General features: G+C 34.8%; 1 protein-coding gene and 1 long non-coding RNA gene across 3 annotated transcripts; one reads left to right on the top strand and one right to left on the bottom strand.

Moving 5' to 3' along the window:
- The first annotated feature begins 15,670 nt into the window (after positions 1-15,670).
- Positions 15,671-20,920, top strand: LOC141689862 (uncharacterized). Of its 2 annotated transcripts, none has more exons than XR_012562547.1 (5): positions 15,671-17,710; positions 17,959-18,008; positions 19,915-20,096; positions 20,379-20,663; positions 20,783-20,920. It is a non-coding gene; the product is annotated as an uncharacterized LOC141689862 (long non-coding RNA). The 2 variants fall into 2 exon arrangements; XR_012562546.1 differs by having other exon boundaries at positions 17,943-18,008.
- On the bottom strand, positions 20,155-21,714 carry LOC141689845 (zinc transporter 1-like). The gene is made up of 3 exons (XM_074494332.1): positions 21,082-21,714; positions 20,848-20,997; positions 20,155-20,686 (listed from the first exon to the last, which is right to left on the bottom strand). The coding sequence occupies exons 1-3, from the start codon at positions 21,712-21,714 to the stop codon at positions 20,381-20,383; spliced, it is 1,089 nt and encodes a 362-aa protein (XP_074350433.1). The 3' UTR covers positions 20,155-20,380.
- Between the last annotated feature and the right edge of the window lie 30 nt (positions 21,715-21,744).

Here is a 21,744-nt window from a genome sequence, read left to right as displayed (position 1 = left end):
TAATAAAATTATAAATGTTATAATCAGTTCGTGCATAGCACGGGTCATAGGTTAGTAATCATAATACGTGCTTCCTCAGTCATAATCGACCAATCCACTAACATGACCAATGTATACCCCAACTCATTTTGATTAAGTATGATTCGAAAAATTCGATTTTCCAATATAAATTGACCTCTTTTTTTATAAAATAACAATTTTTCGATTGGAATTAGTCGATTGAATTCGATTATCTTTTATATTGGAATTTAATTCACATAAAAAGTGTTATGGCAGTAAAAGGTCCTTGGTGATACTCTCTTTTCCTTCGTTCTACTTAATATCATTGTTCTAAAAAGTAGAAATCGACATTATTCGGTATAACAATTTTTCAGTAATTAATCAAATAATCCGTGATTAATCGGATTGATTAATTAGATGTATTTAATAAAATCTAAAAATAATTAATATATTAAACTAAATATATTTATTTAAGAAAAAAATGCGGTAATTAATCTGATTATAAAATCGAATCGACAAAATATATTAAAACAATTAATCGGATGATTAATCAATAAAATCGGTAATTTAACGGAGCTTAATACTAGTGTTATTATAACCATGGTGTTATAAATGAACAAATTATATTTTTTATGTGCAAAAAATATGTAATTAATTCAAGTTAAGTTATATCTGAAAGTCAAAGTCAAACCCCGTGAATTTGCAGAGAATGAAAATACTACTCCCTCTGTTTTTTTATTTGTTTCTTTGATTTTTACACACATTTCAATGTTTTTTGACCGGCTAGTTAAAATTATAATTTATAAAATTTTCTTTTTGTATATTAAAGATTTTGTAAATATACATAAATGGAGCGGATATCCGATCCGAAATCCGTGATCCGAACGGATCCGGATATAGATCGGCCTATAAAAAATTCGGAGCCGATCCGATCCGAATCCGAATCCGAAAAAATAAATGGATATGAATATGGATTTAGGCCGATCCGATCCAAACCCGATCTATTGACAGGCCTAAATTTCGACCTAAATGCAAAACAGAATAGATGCTTTCTTCTTTAGCAATTAAAGTAAGATGCTTCCTCTCGAGAAATCTTCATTCTTTATGCTTCACTGTTCCGTTTATTCATATAATTCTCTGTAAATTATCACATTTCTTCCCTGCCATGTACACACTCGAGCCGCTATTTCCTCGTATACTCTCTCCGTTCCACTTGATTATTAATATGTGGGCAAATACGGGGAATAACTAAAAAGTTATTGGTAAAAAAATGTTAACAATTAAATTGAATATTTAAAATGGCACATAGGTACTATTACGTTATTATAATACGAGAAATGACGGAGGCTTTAAATTTGTTTCCGGAGGAAAATTCAAATAACAAAATTTAATAAAAAAATGTTAATGATCATATTATGATGATATTTTCTACCGATATTTTTGTTGATTTTTGTCTGTTGAAGAAGATGACGGAAAAACGACCAACTCTAAGTCTGTACTGGGTTAGTTAGGATCATAATTGATATCAACAATGTAGTTTGCTAATATTCAGTTGAAAATGAAGATAAAAAATACGACCAGTTGTATATATTAATTGGTTATACTAGGTTGAAAATAACGATTAAAACTAACTAACAAGCACTGTTCCAAAAATCGCTAGGCGTGCCAGGGCGGTAAGGGTACCTTCGAGAGATTAATCGCTAAGTCGGAGATTAATCGAAACATTAATCGGAAGAATATAAATATTATTTTTAATATTTATAATTATATAATGATCAATATGTCAAATATTTGTTTGGAAAAAGAAATTAGAATGGTATTAAACAATATCTACACATTTGACATGCGTTGTGTACTAATTATTGGGTTTACAATATTAATTATATTTTAATTCACACTTTTAAATTATTATAATATGTTATTTTTATATTTTAAGTTAGAAAAGAAATATATTAGATTACTTGTTAATTCTTACCAATACTTTATATTACAAATTGACATGATATTATATGAAATTATGAAATAAATTAATTAAAATTATAAAAATGAAAAAAAAAATATTTTTTAATTATTTTCCGCCTAAACCGCCTAGAACCGATTTTTGACCGCCTAGGACCGATTTTTGACCGCCTAGTCCGCCTAATCCCGATTTTTTGAAAAAACGCCTAAATCACCGCCTAGATCCGAGTCGGGGCGTTTTACCACCGCCTAGCGCCTAGGCGCCGCCTAGGCGGCCGCCTAGATCGATTTTTAGAAGATCGATTTTTAGAACACTGCTAACAAGTGACGGTCACTTTTGTGACGGTCACTTTCCTTTTTTCGTATCACTGTATCGTATGTATACCATCAATTAAAATATATGATAAATAATTCGGTAACAATTTTGAATTTCAATTTAAAACTCCTACTATTGCTCTTATAATAATAAGTACTCCCTTCGTCCCTAAAACGTTTTCAATTTGTGATGAACACGTTTGTCAATGCAAACTTTTAATTGTTACTCCCTCTGTTCCTAAATACTTTTTCCATTTGTGTCGTACACGTTTGTCAATGCACGTTTTTGATTGTTAATATCTTTAATTTCGTATTGGTATTAAATATAAAAGTTTCACAGTATTAAAATACTCGTAAACACGAATACAACAAACAAGATCACTTATGAATATGTTTGATCTTATATATTAACTGTAAATTAATAGTCAATCGCTTAACGTGAACAATGATAAAAGTCAAAATGGGAAAAGTATTTAGGTACGGAGGGGGTAATATCTTTAATTTCGTATTAGTATTAAGTATAAAAACTTCATTGTATTAAAGTACTCATCAATATGAATTCAACAAAATCACTCATGGCTATATTTGATCTTATATATTAGACGTAAATTAATAGTCAATCATTTACCATAAATAGTATCAAAAATCAAAATAGAAAACGTATAACGGGACGGAGGGAGTAACCCGAAGAGTTGAAATATAAATTACTCAAGTTAACTAGGTTATGAAAAGTTGTTGATTTATATAGTAAATAATTAGTGCACAGTTGTACTACGAGTAGCTGTCCTGTTCTTAAAGCATACAGGCCTGTATTACAGAGGCACATAAAAGCTAGGGTTTAACTTTTAGTTAATAAATATGCACATATTATAATTAAATGGTTGTAAGAACATGATGGAATAGACAATTAAAGTAAGTTAGCTTAGATTTAAGGGCATGTTTGCTTGGATTTCAAGCATCTTTATATGCTTTAAAGAATTTATTCTCGACGATGAATATATTCCCATTTTTTTTTGACTAATTTTGGCTTATAGCCTTACAAATGAGTATCTGTTCTCAACAATTCTCGGGGTGAGAATTCTCGTGGTGAGCCAGGATCGAACCCAGGATCTGGGACGACAGAGGATAAGCCCTTTACCACTATATTCCCATTTTTATTCTCTTCTCTTGCACCCGAATTCAGTGGAAATGTACCGGTAAATATTACTCTACGTAAGTACGTAACATAAATATCGTAATATGCATTCATTAAACTAATATTACGAGTTTATCTGATGTATGTACACGGACCCACTCAAATTACTTACTCCCTCCGTGTCGAAAAATGTTTCATTTTTGTGTTGTACACGTTTATCAATGCATAATTTTGATTGTTAATATCTTTAATTTCGTATTAGTATTAAATATAAAAATTTTATTGTATTAAAGTACTCATACATACAAATTCAACAAGATCACTCATGATTATATTTGATCTTATAGATTAGACATAAATTAGTAGTCAATCGCTTACGATGAACAGTGTCAGAAGTCAAAACGGGAAATGTTTAACGGGACGGAGGGAGTAATAAGCTAGGAAATTGTTATTGGTGAGAATTTTTATTAAGAAGCAACATATCAAAAGCACATCCCACGGTAGGAGAATTTATGATTATGGCTTATGAGTCAGAGTTTGTCGCTTAAATGCGGTTTTTCTTGATTCACGTGTTTTGAAGGTCATTGTTTATCCATTGCTTACCCGAAAGATAGCGGCTGCGGGTTACCTGCGATTAAAAAAAACACATAAAAATATAGTTATTAATTGTATAGCTTTGGTTCTATTACATGTATCCGATTTTATGTTCATGTAGTATGTATAAATAAGTTATCAACTCATCCCAAATTGTTAGTTTATGGATCCTATTTTAGGTCAGAGTTATGCTGACATTACATATACAAAAGGGCATTTACGAGAGAATTTTTACACTAATTTTATCATAAATACCGTCATTTATGATAAATATTTTTTATCATTTAAAGTCCGGTTAAAAGTTCAAAGAAACGGTAAGAAGTTTATAATTTTGTACCCTAGTACGGGAACTAATTTTGTATCCCTAATATTTTCCTTTACGTAAATACAAGTTTTTCTCATGAAGTTATAGAGATGATGCAAAAAAAATCAATGAATATATATTTCATTAGTTTGTAAAGTTTACATTAAGAAATTTTTAGTAAAATTAAATAAATTCAATTCTCCCCTGACAAAAATATAAAAGAAAAAAAAGGTGAACTCCGATGAAAATGAGATACATCATGTATACTAGGGTATGACATGAGCCTGGTCTCGTGGGTAGGTTGATAGAGGTTTACATTTATACTAGCCTATAACCCGTGCTATGCACGAATTGTTTTTAACATTCGATATGCGATGCACGGATTGTTTTTAACATTCGATAGTTTTTAATAATTGTTGAAAAATAAATTGAAGAATATAATAAATTATAACAATGTATGTTTTATAATAATTTGAGACTTGACTGAAAATAAATAATATAATATAATATATTATTTAAATAAAAAATATAAAAGTTTAAATATAATAAGTTGTTGACGGGGTTCGAACCCTGAATCCATGAAAGCAGTTTAAATATTAATATAATAATATTTTATTATTGTATCCAATGGTTCTCATTTTTCTGACTTTAGATTTGACAGTTGTTAATTGTCGTACCCAATAACTGTACCGAGCAATTACCAAATAACTGTACCGAGTAAATATTAAATAAAGGGTGTTCTGTTTATAATAAGATAATATAGATGCTTATCGTTTGGAATTTGGCCTAGTCAACTGCTAGTTTGGCAAAATCGGCCCATTTTATGTTTTGATATCTTGGAATCTGATTCTGTTCTGGACCATATTTTTTTCATACGCACCTTCAGCCGTTCAGCGGTTAGTAATTTCGGGATTCAGGTCGTGATCGTGTTCATGTTTGTAAATGAGTCAATTTAAAATAATATAAAAAGATTAAGTTTTTTTTGACAAATATGACTCATAATCTTATAAATGAATATATATTTTAAGAAATTATCGGGATAAACGAAAGCCGAACTCATGAACTGGAACAACATATAATAAATTTTTAAGCACTTGAGCTAAATTTAAAAAAAGGAAATTTTTGATAACGAGTCATTTCGGGTCACTTTTGGATTGAACAATTCATGTTCGGGTCACTTTCAAATTTTTCTCTAAATATATCAGGCTACGACTTGAGTCGGGTTCGATTCGGGTTTGTCTGATATTGCCACGTAGGTAACGGTGATTTTTTTTTCTGTTCAATAAACGCCCCTACAAGATTAAAAATTATACAATCACATATTAAATAGTCCATTAGTCAATATAGTTCAATATTTGGGAAAGTATAATACTGGTATTGAGAGACCCAACAAGCCCATGGCTCAGTCCAATAGAATTTAATGAAATGGTATCTTTGTAAGCCCGGCCCAAATATTAAACGGACTCTACAAAAATTGGAAAAAAGTAATGAGCCCACATCCTTAAGAAGTAGTAATAACTTGCGTTTGGAAGTTAGATTTTTGGAAAATACTTTTATAAGTTTAAAATTAGAGGTTTAATTAAATCAAATTTTTAATATTAGTGTTTGATAATTAGTTTTTAAAAAACTATTTATCTCAAAAAGTTAATTTTGAAAAAATTATTAGAAGGAGTTCTTCCAAATAAATAGTAAAAAAGTTAATTAAAATAACTTTTTATCAAACAGTTTATTCGAAACAGTTAAATTCAATCGGATAGTCGAAATAATGGAAACAGTTAGCTAGTCAAAACACAAAATTAGCTAGTCATAACATAACAATTATTTCAAACCGCTAACAGCTAATCGACATTTAACTATTTAATTTTATAAATAGAAATATCTATTAAAATTGTTTTAGCCATATAACTTTTATATTACAATTAAAAAGAAACCAATTTTCATTATTTGTCAAGAAAAAAACAAACCAATTTTTTATTATGTATATATATGTAATATATTATTAACTGTTTTTATGTAAACGGGAAAATAAAATATGCAAAACCTGCAACAGTCTTCTTAACTTTATTTCTGAGAAAACAAAATACATATGCAGGTAGACTCCACAAAATAAGATCCTACAAAATAAGACATGAAAGCAACTACTTCCTACTACTAACTTATTCCATGCTCCTAAAAAGATGCCCACTACCTAATGACCAAATCAAACTAATACGTTGAAAACATTTAAACACATGTTTGATATTACACATTCAACAATCTCCCATTTAAACTCAAACATGTCCGTTCAGACTTTTAACTCCCAGAAGCTTTCTCATTTCTTCAAACTTGTTCTTGATCAAAGCCTTTGTCAGTATATTTGCTCGTTGTTCACTGCTATTCACGTGCCTCGGAATGACTTCACCCCGCTCCACACATTCCCTTATAAAATGGTACCGCACATCTATGTGCTTGCTTCGACCATGGAACATCTGGTTTTTCGCCAAGTCTATTGTTGAACGATTGTCGAGACATAGAATTACTGGACCAACAGCTTCTGATGTGATATGGTTGAGTACATTTCGAAGCCATATGGCTTGACAAGCAGTTGCGGTAGCAGCCATAAATTCTGCTTCACAAGATGATAATGCTATGCAACGTTGTTTCTGCGATATCCAAATTATAACGCTGTCATTCAAGTAGAAAACCATTCCGCTTATGCTCCTCCTATCGTCCGGATGACCTACTTTAATCACTGTCAGAAAACCCATTTAGCACATTGTTCTTGCTATTCTCAGAGTAAACCAGACCGAAATGAATTGTCCCCTTCACGTATCTCATGATTCTGTTCACTGCCTCCAAATGAAGCTTTGTAGGCCTCTCCATATAACGGCTAACGATTCCCACACTAAAAGCAATGTCCGGCCTTGTATGCACTAAATAACGAAGACCCCCGCCATACTTTTGAACATGGTTGTGTCCACTGCTTCGCCTCTTTCATCGCTCGTAATCTGCATCTTTGGATCCATGGGATATGTTGTGGGGTTGCAATCCAACATTCTTGCTTTCTAAAGAAACTTTCGAGCATATCCAGATTATTTCAGAACAATGACCTGCGTTTTGCTTTACTTCTATTCCCAAGTAATAGCTAAGCTTTCCCAAATTGCTCATCTGAAACTTTTGATTCATCTCAGTTTTGAATGTTTCCATCAAATCTGGATTCGAATCGGTGACTAACAAGTCATCAACATATACTTCTACTATCAATGTTCCGTCATTTTCTTTTCTCTTGTATACTGCTGGCTAGTAGAGACACCGTATGAAACCGGGTTTTTCAAGACAATGGTTCAACTTTGTGTACCAGGTTCGCGGTGCCTGTCGAAGACCGTAGAGAGCTTTCTTTAACTTATACACAAAATGTTCTTTGCCTGTTTTTTTCAAAGCCTTCAGGTTGAACTACGTAGACATCTTCCTTGATATCTCCGTTGAGGACCTCCCAGTTTTTCTTGACTGACAAGGTTAGCAGCAACCTCACCATTTCAAGTCTTGTGACTGGAGCATATACTTCGTCATAATCGACACCTTACTCCTGAACATATCCATGGGCGACGAGCCTTTCCTTGTGTTTAATAACCCTTACATCAGCATCTTTCTTAAGCTTGAACACCTATTTCAACCCGATAACTTTCTGTCCCGGTGGTAACTTCGTTAATTCCCATCTCTCATTGTCCTTAATAGATTTCATCTCCTGTTCCATTGCCTGTTTCCACTCATCATCTTTGACAGCTTGTTTGTAGTTTCGTAATTCATCAACTCCCATTAGATATAATTCATCTCGTGTCTCCACTTCTTCTGTTTCTTCATATATATCTCTGATTAATCTGAGTTCAACACTATCATCGTAATCATCACGATTTAACTGAATGACATTCGTTTGATGAGTAGGAGTAGCTGGATTATTTTCTTGTGAGACGTTATCTCCATTTCCCTCTGTGAACCCAGACTGATTTTCACCTTCGCTAACCTCCTCAAACTGCACAGTAAATTGTTCTGTCTTGTTCCTCTCCACATCCGTTTCACTCAATATCCAATTTTCTGATTATCTGAAAGTCACGTCACGGCTTACACAAATTCGATCAGCAGCAGGATCATAAAGCTGATATCCTTTTGTACCGGGTTCTTTTCCTAAATTGAAAACTCTTTTACTGCGGTCCTCCATTTTTTTCACATAGTTACCTGGCACTTTCATGTATGCTAGGCAACCAAAGACACGAACATAACTCAGATTTGGTTTTCATCCATACCTTGCTTCATATGGTGTCAATTTTGTAAGTGCTCTCGTAGGGACTCTGTTAAGAATGTAGACGGAATACCGGATAGCTTCTCCCCGTATTTTAACGGACAAGTTCATCTCCTTTAGACAACTCCTAGGCATCTCCACTACCGTTCAGTTATACGCTCCACTACGCCGTTTTTGTTGGGGCGTATACGGAGTTGTATAGTGTCGTTCTATTCCAGCACCTTCACAATATTCTTTGAGTTCATTGGATGTGAACTCACCCCCCTATTTGACACGAACACCTTAATTTATTTTTCTGTTCCCTTCTCAACTAAAACACGAAAATTCTTGAAAGCCTTCAATGATTCATCCTTTGTTTTAAGAAAGTAAACCCACATGAAACGAGTGAAATCATCAACCAAGAGAAAAAATACTCGTAGCCAGACGCTGTTCCCGAAGTAATAGAACCGCACAAGTCACCATGGATCAATTCAAGGAAATCCCCAGCTTCATACTTCGATTTATTCGAAAATTTCTTCCTTGCATGTTTAGACATCAGGCATCCATCACAAGCATTCTCCAGTTGGTCCATTCTAGGCATGCCAGTAACCATTCGCTCTTTCAACATCATGTGCATTGCTTGATAATTCACATGCCACAACCTAGACATCTCGTCATCCTTAGCTAGCATACACCACTTTTTTTCGGTTTCAATTAGCAATTTGTACAGGCGATTTGGTGCTCGTTTGACCTTCATTAACAGTCTTTCTTTCTTGTCATAAATCCACAGAAAATCCCCCTTCAGAACTACTTTGTTGTCATCTTCGGACATTTGTCCCAGGCTTATGATATTGTTACATAAGCTAGGGATATAGTATACGTCGAACAGGCATCTCTCTTCTCCATTTTTGCACAACATCGTGACAATCCCTTTTCCTTCAATTTTAACGGTCGAGCCATCACCAAAGTGCACCAAGCATGTGATTGTCTCATCGAGCTCAGTAAACTTTTCGCGAGATCCTGTCACGTGGTTGCTCGCATCGTTGTCGAGATACCACATGTTCGTATCTCCTGCTTTATTATCTTTCTTCGATAAAATCCCGCGTAACGCCTTGTTTTATCTGTGAGCATCACCACTCCATCGTCCTTCACACATTTTGCCAATAGCAGAGCTGGTTCATCGTCATCTACTTGAACCATGTGTGCTTCTTGCCTGGTTTCTCTATTTTTCTCGGGTTTTCTACACTCTACAACGTAATGTCCATAAATGCTATAATTGTAACACTTTATATTACTCTTGTCAAGACGACCAGCCTTGGTTTTGAAACTTGAAGACCCTTATTTGTTAGTACGTTTTATCCATTGCTCGCGAGTCAACAGTAGCTTCCCTTCAGTTTTCTCTCGTTTTGCCCACTTTTCTTTTGTCAGCAATAAACGACTCTCCTTTGTTTCCGTTTTTCCCTTTACACGTTCCTCATGAGCATGTAACGATCCCACAGCTTCTTCCATTGTCATAGTACTGAGATCCCCAAACTGTTCTATGGTGGATGTAATTTGCAGGAATTTGGAAGGGACAACTCTCAGAAACTTCTTCACTCTGTAGGATTCATCCATCTTTTCTCCAAGCGCCCTGATGTTAGTAACAATTCCATTCATTTTCATATGAAAATCATCTATTGTCTCGTCATCGTTCATGGTCATGACTTCAAACTCAGATTTTAGAGTATGAATTTTCGCCGCCTTCACCCGATCTGCTCCTTGGCAAAAGGTCTTAATTGCTTCCCATGCTTTCTTTGCCGTATCTTTGTCTGCGATTGTCAACAGAATCTCTTCAGGGATTCCTTGATAAATCATCGATAACGCCACCTTGTCAGTCTTGTCGTCGACTGTAGTATTTGGGTCTTTCAATTCTATGGCGTTCCACACCCCTTGTGTTTTAATAAACACCTTCATCTTGAGAGCCCATGCTGTATAGTTGCTCCTATCAAGCATCGGGTAACTCAGGCCTATCGACCCACTCTTCGACTTATTAGCCTCCATTCTTGTCTGCCTTCTGCTTTCACCAAGAACTTTCCCGCTCTGATACAAAGTGTTATGTATATATATGTAATATATATTATTAACTGTTTGTATGTAAACGGGCAAAACAAAATATGCAGAACTTGCAACAACAGGCTTCTTAACTTTATTTCTGAGAAAACAAAATATATATATATATAGAAAGACTTCACAAAATAAGATCCTACAAAATAGGATATGAAATCAACTAATTCCTAACAACACTCTGTCACTACTAACTTATTCCATACTCCTAAAAAGATGTCAACTACCTGATGACCAAATCAAACTATACGTTGAAAACATTTAAACACATGTTTGAGATTACACATTCAACATTTTTATTTTCATTTCAAATTATTCTTTGCGAAATAAATTCATTAAAATGTTTATCAAAAATCTAAATAAAAATAATAATTATAAATTCAAAAATCCAGGTGTATTTAAAATCAGAAGTTAGGGTTTTGGGTTTAAGACAACGTTCATTCATTCACTGTTGTTTGTACTGGTATGGACTCTTAACTCTCACTTTCTTATAATTATACATACACATATGTACATTATACACACAAGTAACGTGTAATTAACAACTGTGATTATTAATTTTCTGAAGAAATTGTATAATTGAGCTAAAACAAAACAACAGACCACTAATGTGTGAAGAGAGATCTGTTTTTGTTGCTGATGGAAGTCTTTTTAGGTTTCGATTACGCGAAAAAATGATAAAATGATCAATTAAGTAGTGTTTGATTAGTGATCATCCTGTTTCTCGTAATTATCGATATCAATTTGTGTTTCTGAATGTGTTAGCAGCCATAAATTCTGCTTCACAAGATGATAATGCTATGCAACGTTGTTTCTGCGATATCCAAATTATAACGCTGTCATTCAAGTAGAAAACCATTCCGCTTATGCTCCTCCTATCGTCCGGATGACCTACTTTAATCACTGTCAGAAAACCCATTTAGCACATTGTTCTTGCTATTCTCAGAGTAAACCAGACCGAAATGAATTGTCCCCTTCACGTATCTCATGATTCTGTTCACTGCCTCCAAATGAAGCTTTGTAGGCCTCTCCATATAACGGCTAACGATTCCCACACTAAAAGCAATGTCCGGCCTTGTATGCACTAAATAACGAAGACCCCCGCCATACTTTTGAACATGGTTGTGTCCACTGCTTCGCCTCTTTCATCGCTCGTAATCTGCATCTTTGGATCCATGGGATATGTTGTGGGGTTGCAATCCAACATTCTTGCTTTCTAAAGAAACTTTCGAGCATATCCAGATTATTTCAGAACAATGACCTGCGTTTTGCTTTACTTCTATTCCCAAGTAATAGCTAAGCTTTCCCAAATTGCTCATCTGAAACTTTTGATTCATCTCAGTTTTGAATGTTTCCATCAAATCTGGATTCGAATCGGTGACTAACAAGTCATCAACATATACTTCTACTATCAACGTTCCGTCATTTTCTTTTCTCTTGTATACTGCTGGCTAGTAGAGACACCGTATGAAACCGGGTTTTTCAAGACAATGGTTCAACTTTGTGTACCAGGTTCGCGGTGCCTGTCGAAGACCGTAGAGAGCTTTCTTTAACTTATACACAAAATGTTCTTTGCCTGTTTTTTCAAAGCCTTCAGGTTGAACTACGTAGACATCTTCCTTGATATCTCCGTTGAGGACCTCCCAGTTTTTCTTGACTGACAAGGTTAGCAGCAACCTCACCATTTCAAGTCTTGTGACTGGAGCATATACTTCGTCATAATCGACACCTTACTCCTGAACATATCCATGGGCGACGAGCCTTTCCTTGTGTTTAATAACCCTTACATCAGCATCTTTCTTAAGCTTGAACACCTATTTCAACCCGATAACTTTCTGTCCCGGTGGTAACTTCGTTAATTCCCATCTCTCATTGTCCTTAATAGATTTCATCTCCTGTTCCATTGCCTGTTTCCACTCATCATCTTTGACAGCTTGTTTGTAGTTTCGTAATTCATCAACTCCCATTAGATATAATTCATCTCGTGTCTCCACTTCTTCTGTTTCTTCATATATATCTCTGATTAATCTGAGTTCAACACTATCATCGTAATCATCACGATTTAACTGAATGACATTCGTTTGATGAGTAGGAGTAGCTGGATTATTTTCTTGTGAGACGTTATCTCCATTTCCCTCTGTGAACCCAGACTGATTTTCACCTTCGCTAACCTCCTCAAACTGCACAGTAAATTGTTCTGTCTTGTTCCTCTCCACATCCGTTTCACTCAATATCCAATTTTCTGATTATCTGAAAGTCACGTCACGGCTTACACAAATTCGATCAGCAGCAGGATCATAAAGCTGATATCCTTTTGTACCGGGTTCTTTTCCTAAATTGAAAACTCTTTTACTGCGGTCCTCCATTTTTTTCACATAGTTACCTGGCACTTTCATGTATGCTAGGCAACCAAAGACACGAACATAACTCAGATTTGGTTTTCATCCATACCTTGCTTCATATGGTGTCAATTTTGTAAGTGCTCTCGTAGGGACTCTGTTAAGAATGTAGACGGAATACCGGATAGCTTCTCCCCGTATTTTAACGGACAAGTTCATCTCCTTTAGACAACTCCTAGGCATCTCCACTACCGTTCAGTTATACGCTCCACTACGCCGTTTTTGTTGGGGCGTATACGGAGTTGTATAGTGTCGTTCTATTCCAGCACCTTCACAATATTCTTTGAGTTCATTGGATGTGAACTCACCCCCCTATTTGACACGAACACCTTAATTTATTTTTCTGTTCCCTTCTCAACTAAAACACGAAAATTCTTGAAAGCCTTCAATGATTCATCCTTTGTTTTAAGAAAGTAAACCCACATGAAACGAGTGAAATCATCAACCAAGAGAAAAAATACTCGTAGCCAGACGCTGTTCCCGAAGTAATAGAACCGCACAAGTCACCATGGATCAATTCAAGGAAATCCCCAGCTTCATACTTCGATTTATTCGGAAATTTCTTCCTTGCATGTTTAGACATCAGGCATCCATCACAAGCATTCTCCAGTTGGTCCATTCTAGGCATGCCAGTAACCATTCGCTCTTTCAACATCATGTGCATTGCTTGATAATTCACATGCCACAACCTAGACATCTCGTCAGCCTTAGCTAGCATACACCACTTTTTTTCGGTTTCAGTTAGCAATTTGTACAGGCGATTTGGTGCTCGTTTGACCTTCATTAACAGTCTTTCTTTCTTGTCATAAATCCACAGAAAATCCCCCTTCAGAACTACTTTGTTGTCATCTTCGGACATTTGTCCCAGGCTTATGATATTGTTACATAAGCTAGGGATATAGTATACGTCGAACAGGCATCTCTCTTCTCCATTTTTGCACAACATCGTGACAATCCCTTTTCCTTCAATTTTAACGGTCGAGCCATCACCAAAGTGCACCAAGCATGTGATTGTCTCATCGAGCTCAGTAAACTTTTCGCGAGATCCTGTCACGTGGTTGCTCGCATCGTTGTCGAGATACCACATGTTCGTATCTCCTGCTTTATTGTCTTTCTTCGATAAAATCCCGCGTAACGCCTTGTTTTATCTGTGAGCATCACCACTCCATCGTCCTTCACACATTTTGCCAATAGCAGAGCTGGTTCATCGTCATCTACTTGAACCATGTGTGCTTCTTGCCCGGTTTCTCTATTTTTCTCGGGTTTTCTACACTCTACAACGTAATGTCCATAAATGCTATAATTGTAACACTTTATATTACTCTTGTCAAGACGACCAGCCTTGATTTTGAAACTTGAAGACCCTTCTTTGTTAGTACGTTTTATCCATTGCTCGCGAGTCAACAGTAGCTTCCCTTCAGTTTTCTCTCGTTTTGCCCACTTTTCTTCTGTCAGCAATAAACGACTCTCCTTTGTTTCCGTTTTTCCCTTTACACGTTCCTCATGAGCATGTAACGATCCCACAGCTTCTTCCATTGTCATAGTACTGAGATCCCCAAACTGTTCTATGGTGGATGTAATTTGCAGGAATTTGGAAGGGACAACTCTCAGAAACTTCTTCACTCTGTAGGATTCATCCATCTTTTCTCCAAGCGCCCTGATGTTAGTAACAATTCCATTCATTTTCATATGAAAATCATCTATTGTCTCGTCATCGTTCATGGTCATGACTTCAAACTCAGATTTTAGAGTATGAATTTTCGCCGCCTTCACCCGATCTGCTCCTTGGCAAAAGGTCTTAATTGCTTCCCATGCTTTCTTTGCCGTATCTTTGTCTGCGATTGTCAACAGAATCTCTTCAGGGATTCCTTGATAAATCATCGATAACGCCACCTTGTCAGTCTTGTCGTCGACTGTAGTATTTGGGTCTTTCAATTCTATGGCGTTCCACACCCCTTGTGTTTTAATAAACACCTTCATCTTGAGAGCCCATGCTGTATAGTTGCTCCTATCAAGCATCGGGTAACTCAGGCCTATCGACCCACTCTTCGACTTATTAGCCTCCATTCTTGTCTGCCTTCTGCTTTCACCAAGAACTTTCCCGCTCTGATACAAAGTGTTATGTATATATATGTAATATATATTATTAACTGTTTGTATGTAAACGGGCAAAACAAAATATGCAGAACTTGCAACAACAGGCTTCTTAACTTTATTTCTGAGAAAACAAAATATATATATATAGAAAGACTTCACAAAATAAGATCCTACAAAATAGGATATGAAATCAACTAATTCCTAACAACACTCTGTCACTACTAACTTATTCCATACTCCTAAAAAGATGTCAACTACCTGATGACCAAATCAAACTATACGTTGAAAACATTTGAACACATGTTTGAGATTACACATTCAACATTTTTATTTTCATTTCAAATTATTCTTTGCGAAATAAATTCATTAAAATGTTTATCAAAAATCTAAATAAAAATAATAATTATAAATTCAAAAATCCAGGTCTATTTAAAATCAGAAGTTAGGGTTTTGGGTTTAAGACAATGTTCATTCATTCACTGTTGTTTGTACTGGTATGGACTCTTAACTCTCACTTTCTTATAATTATACATACACATATGTACATTATACACACAAGTAACGTGTAATTAACAACTGTGATTATTAATTTTCTGAAGAAATTGTATAATTGAGCTAAAACAAAACAACAGACCACTAATGTGTGAAGAGAGATCTGTTTTTGTTGCTGATGGAAGTCTTTTTAGGTTTCGATTACGCGAAAAAATGATAAAATGATCAATTAAGTAGTGTTTGATTAGTGATCATCCTGTTTCTCGTAATTATCGATATCAATTTGTGTTTCTGAATGTGTTAGAGTAATTGATTGGTTATACGGATACGAGATTATCGATATCAATTTGTGTTTCTGAATGTGTTAGAGTAATTGATTGGTTATACGGATTTTGTATCCGTATAAAAGATGTCATTAGGTAGAATTTAGGATTTTGAATCGTATGGCGGTTTTTATGACACTGAGCTTAGTAAAATGTGGTGTTTGTAGAGGAGATTGGAAGTAGTTAGCGTATTGCTTAGTCTTTTGAGATCCGAAGCTTTGCAGATAGTGCAGCTATTGTAAGTTGTAACGGTTGTTCATGTTGTTCTTTATTTAGATGTGTATTGTTTTCTGGAGCCTGTATAATTAGTGTATGTTCCATGTTGAGAATTAGCGTAACATAGATACTTACCCTAGTAGAACCATATGGGCTTTGTAAGGTTGTTGCGCAATATTTGAGATTAACGTTTGGAATCATTCGAAACCTTGGTTCATTTCTTTTGAATCCTGTCACAGGCCAGTATTTAGACAAAAGCTTAACCACACTTTTTCGTAGTTTTGCACTTCGATGCAATGTATAGTATGCCAACTGATTATTTTATTTACAAGTTTTGACTAGATTAGAATTGAAGTTGTTTTCAACAATTTTTCTTCATATGTTCTCTATATTCTTATAATCTGCGTATTGATGAAGTGTTATTTGAGATTATAAACCTTTATTTTGATGATGCGGGATTAAGTAAAGACTTTTTTCTTGTGTAACACGTTATATCTTGCTTATTAGAAGAGAGTCAAAACCTCCTGTATGGCTGTGTATATACTTTTTTATTCTCTCCCTTCAATAATTATTTCCTTGTGATCATATCTATTATGGTTTTGAATTTTTTTTCCTTCCCGTTCTGCAGCCTCTACCATTAACAATTTTGTTAATTGTTGTCCCGTTAGCAATTTTTACCCAGCTGATTATGAAGAAAAAGAAATTTTTCCAAATGACTCTTGAGCAATAAATATTTTTTGTTACCATTGATTTTCGGTTATTAAAAATTATTTTTACTTTTTGTCCATTACCTGTGTGAATGCGAACATGGTTCTAATAGCCCCATCGAAAAAAACGGCCATGACAATTACTTAAAACGGTGGGGCAAAGTAGCACAAACAAAAGTTGTGGCCCAAAACTTCATACAGACATATGCATAATCCTGTTTACAAGTGGCAAATCTGGGAGATGCATTACAGTTTAGATACCTGTGAAACTACATTTGATCAGTTCACACATTTTCCAAACGAGCGACATGTTAGCTTTTTTACTGGTCCTGCATCTAGGATGCACATCTCTCAAAGACAGTTGTGATATAAGATAACCTGTCATTTCTATAAGTTGTTGGATAGAACTGATCGCACTTGAGGCAGCAGTTCTTGTTACCACAGTTCTTTTGTGACATTCTTATTCCTAGTTACATTTGTTAGTAAGATTCATAGCTTCTGAATGAAGTCTGTCTCATCTTCATGAAGCTTGACAGAATATTTTTTGTTAGCAGACTAATTCTATCACACTAAATCTATGTTTTATGCTTTGAGTTTATATTATTATGTTTAGTAGTACTGAAGGTACTTGTGAGTGTGAGGTTATCTTCAATAAATTAGAATTGAGATATACTGACTATGTCCACTAATCCTCTTCTGTATTAGCAGATTAACCGATGATAGTAAAGGGAGGAAGGATTGGTAGGTGCATCCAGAAGGATGTACAAATTCATGGCGCAGTGTTGATATCTATGAAGAAGGGTTAAAGAAGGTACAAACCATGGGAAATAAATGTCATGGTCTTTCTTAATGATTTTAAATTTTTGATATTGTTACTACACTTTTTATATTTTGATATGGCGAGATGGAATATAGTTGTGATCATTGGCTAATTAATTATTATGCAGCCTGAAAGTCTGGAATGTCCTAATTCTTCTACTTTCAGTTATATAATTTGTTGTTATTTTCTTCACATCATTGGGGTCATCTTACATTCGATGTAGTGTTCTCTTTGTCTAGGCTATATATGCTTTGGTGCCTTTGGAGAACTTTAGAAATGACCCAGTAAGGTACCCTCTATACCAATAAGAGTTGTATTTTTTAAAGTGTAAATGGAGCCGTATGATTCATATTTAAATGTGATGCTGTAGGCAATAAGTTGAATTCTATTCTGAAGTTGGATTACATGTATTAAAAACATATACGGGAACTCCTTAGATTTAATTTGATCCATAGAGAATCAATATTATTGTGTTTACCAGTGTTGTATTGAAATACATCTTGAACTTAAGTCTTCACGTGATGATTTGGTTTACCTAACACATGTCTATATATATAGTATTACTTATCATTTAAACAAGGAAATGACAAGTTTTTAACAACACTTTTGCGTGTACATAGCATGTCCCTCAATTTAGCAGATCCTAATAGTTTAAAGCTTTAAGTAAACAATGTTTCACCAAAGCACATTTTATAAAGTAAGTAACATTCTTGTGTAACTCGATTGAGTAAAGAAATAGATTTATTGATGCCTAATTCTCACCAAAGCTCATATGCTAAAATCTATTTAGAACTCAAAAGCCCAAACTGAAACCTTATGACATGACTAGATAATCAATGTATTCCTTTGAATAGATTAGAATTGCAGGAAAATATATCCTGAATACTTTGAAACTTTCACTTACCAATAGTTGTGACGTTTAAGACTTCTAAATTGTAAGCGAGATTAGTTCTTGACGGCTATAATTAAAGCATAAATAAAGCAGATACTCTTTTCCTCCATTCTGGAATTCATGCCTGTTAAAAATGGAGGGACCAGAATGTATCACTGGATAAATTTTATAGCTGAACTTTTATCCTTACAATGAGTATATAAACAAATGAATCGTACTGGGATACGTTACCACCAATTATGGAATTTTGAATAGCTGAGCTTTTGAAGCATATCATTCTGTACTAAAGGTCCTACTGAAAATAAGGTCTTTTTTCACAGCAATTAAATATCTAATTGTATGTTATACACCAAGGATATTATTCTTTGCTTTTGTACAGCTGATTGACAAAACAATATGTCCTGTGATCATGCTAGTCCTCATAATTTAATAACCTAAACCTTCAGAGAATAGTTCTACTCTTCTCCACTTCAGATGTTGGAGTTGACTGTTTAATTACTAAATTGCATGTACGATGCCAATTTGATTGGAGCTGCTTTTCTTGTCTCTGCATTACTATTAGGCCAATTGGCTAGTGCAGATCTTATATATCAAATTTTAATTTCTGTAACTTTTGAATTTTCACTATAATAACATGTATAGTTCACACCATTCAATTTTAAATATATGCTGCTTCATTTGCTTCTTTATGAAAAGATATCTTGTATCTTTGTTATGCTTTTACTATGGAGAAGCAATGTCTTTCTAGAAGTGTATTTTCTTTTAGGATTGCATTTCAGGAGTAGACTGTATCTTTATTATTAATTCTGTATCATATATGCTTCCCTGCACGGTCAGAGGTGATGCGTCTGTTGATACCTGAAGCAGGATTATGACAAAGTTAAAGTTTAAAAAAAAATCAATTTCATTTTAATATGGTAAGGTGATCATGATTGGCTTTATTCTTTTTTCCCTGGAAAGATTACTCTATAGCTATGTTTGTTTGAAAGGACTATAGCACCTTTAGTGTTTATAATATTTACTTTTTTTGTTAATTGGAATCCCTTAATATAAAAGCCCATAAACAAGTGTTGATCAGTGTGTAGTTCATTTTGGGGGGATCTACAGATTATACAGTAGCACCCTCTCAGTAGGTATTGTAATTTCATGGAAATTAGGTAAAAGATTAATAGAAATGCAGTCCATGTGATAACTTAAGTTTGAAGTAAAAGAAAAAATCAGAGTAAATAAGCTAATAGTCCAGTGATTGTAATCCCATGAGGTAAAACTTAATTTCTATGTCATACCATCTTCATTTTATCAGACTTCCTGCAGTACTGTTAGAACAAAGAGAACTCAACAAGTAACTTAATTGGATATCGGTCCAGTTGGAGTAAGCTCATTTCAAATGTTTCTTCTAAAGCATTTTCTGCTGAAAGGTGTTGACGCGGAAGCAAAATTGTACTCCATTTCAAATGTTTATTCTAAAGCATTTTCTGCTAAGAGGTATATTATTGACTCGAAAGCAATATTGTAAAAGTTCATTGTGCATATTTAGTACTAATTCTCACAAAAATATTAGAATTTCCAATATGGATATGGTTACAGTTACACTTTGAAAATTGTTCCTCTAGGTAATTAGTTGCTACTACAATTCCGATTTTCTCCTTTCATTCGAAGGAGTTGTTTACATGATCAGAACCACCACTTGTTAGTCCAATTATGTCTATGTTTCTTCCGAACTCATTGCAAATCTTTCTTAACTAATAATTGCACTTCTACTTGTAGATTCAAGCCCATTTGGCCAAAATAGACATACAACCAGCTCCGAGAAGCAGTGATAAGTTTGCTGCTAGTTGAAGCCTTATGTTGCTTTGCATTTTTGGATCCATAAAATCTGCTGCTAGTAGGTCCACAAGTGCCATGTAAATCAAAATTCCAGCAGAAGCAGAGTTAAATATCCCCTGAACAATCAAAGCTGTGGGGGTATTTTCACTGTAAACGCTACAAATTCCAATACCAATAGCAATCCCAATTGGGGTGGTGAGCGAGAAAAATACTGCCATAACTACTGTATGTAGAGTTCTGAATCTTGCCTGCATATTACCAAAACAAATTAGTCTAGAAAGTAGGAAACATGCTACTTTTGGTGAATATTATCTAACTTTATATTTCTTCTTGGTGCATTTCAGGGTAAACAGGTTGGTAAATTGGTGTATCATATACGAGTAAGTATAGAGATGAACAGATGTGATACCTGAGAAATGCATCCTCCAAGCCCCAAGCCCTCAAAAAATTGGTGGAAAGACAAAGCTGCAAGTAAAGTCTTTATCGTTTCCGGACTTTGTGAAGCTCCTAAGGTGATTCCAATTACTATTGAATGGATAATTACTCCCAGCTCTAAAACCTGTGAATAATGTGATTATTAGATTTGCCAAGTACTAATTCTTCCCTACATGTCAATAACAAAAAAAACATGTGATATGCTTACCTGTGATATGATCCGATGCCTTAAAAGATCTGGATCACCAGTTTCTTGCTCTTCAGAAGGGACGACAGAGCCATGAGCATGGCCGTGTGTTCCATGTGTATGAATGTGTACATGACCACTGTGTTCATCATCACCAACCTTCTCTTCATCCACAATCACCTGCTTCGACTTCTTAAAGTGTGATCTTGTGTAAAAACCAGACGCCAAGGAGTCTATCATAAGTGTTCCAATAGAAGACATCATTGCTACAAACCCTGCAAATGGAAACTTTCCCCATGGATTCTCCTTAAGGCATGGTGAACTCAAAGTATCAAATGCATCCGGTAGTATGTGGACAAATCCAGTTGCAAGAATCACACCAGCCGCAAAGGCCTTGATCATAAAAAAGATGTCATTCTCCGGGTTAAGTGCCTCTATTCTCCTCCCCAGTTGTGGGAGGCTCACACCAATTCCACCAGCAACAAGAATCGAGGCGATAGCTGCTAATTTAAACTGAAGGGACTCACTTCTGTTACTCTCTTTAGAAATTTCATTGTCACATGTGGACATGCCAAAAGCTAGAGGTGGGAGCAGACAAAAGATCAGGCATAATGTTTTGGTATAGTTATTTTGACAAACTTGATATCTAAACATTGTGACTTATCTATCACAGATAGAGAAGGG

Source organism: Apium graveolens, chromosome 10 (genome assembly GCF_009905375.1).
Source record: "Apium graveolens cultivar Ventura chromosome 10, ASM990537v1, whole genome shotgun sequence".
Lineage (NCBI taxonomy): Eukaryota > Viridiplantae > Streptophyta > Magnoliopsida > Apiales > Apiaceae > Apium > Apium graveolens.
This window is presented reverse-complemented; position numbering and strand designations above follow the sequence as displayed.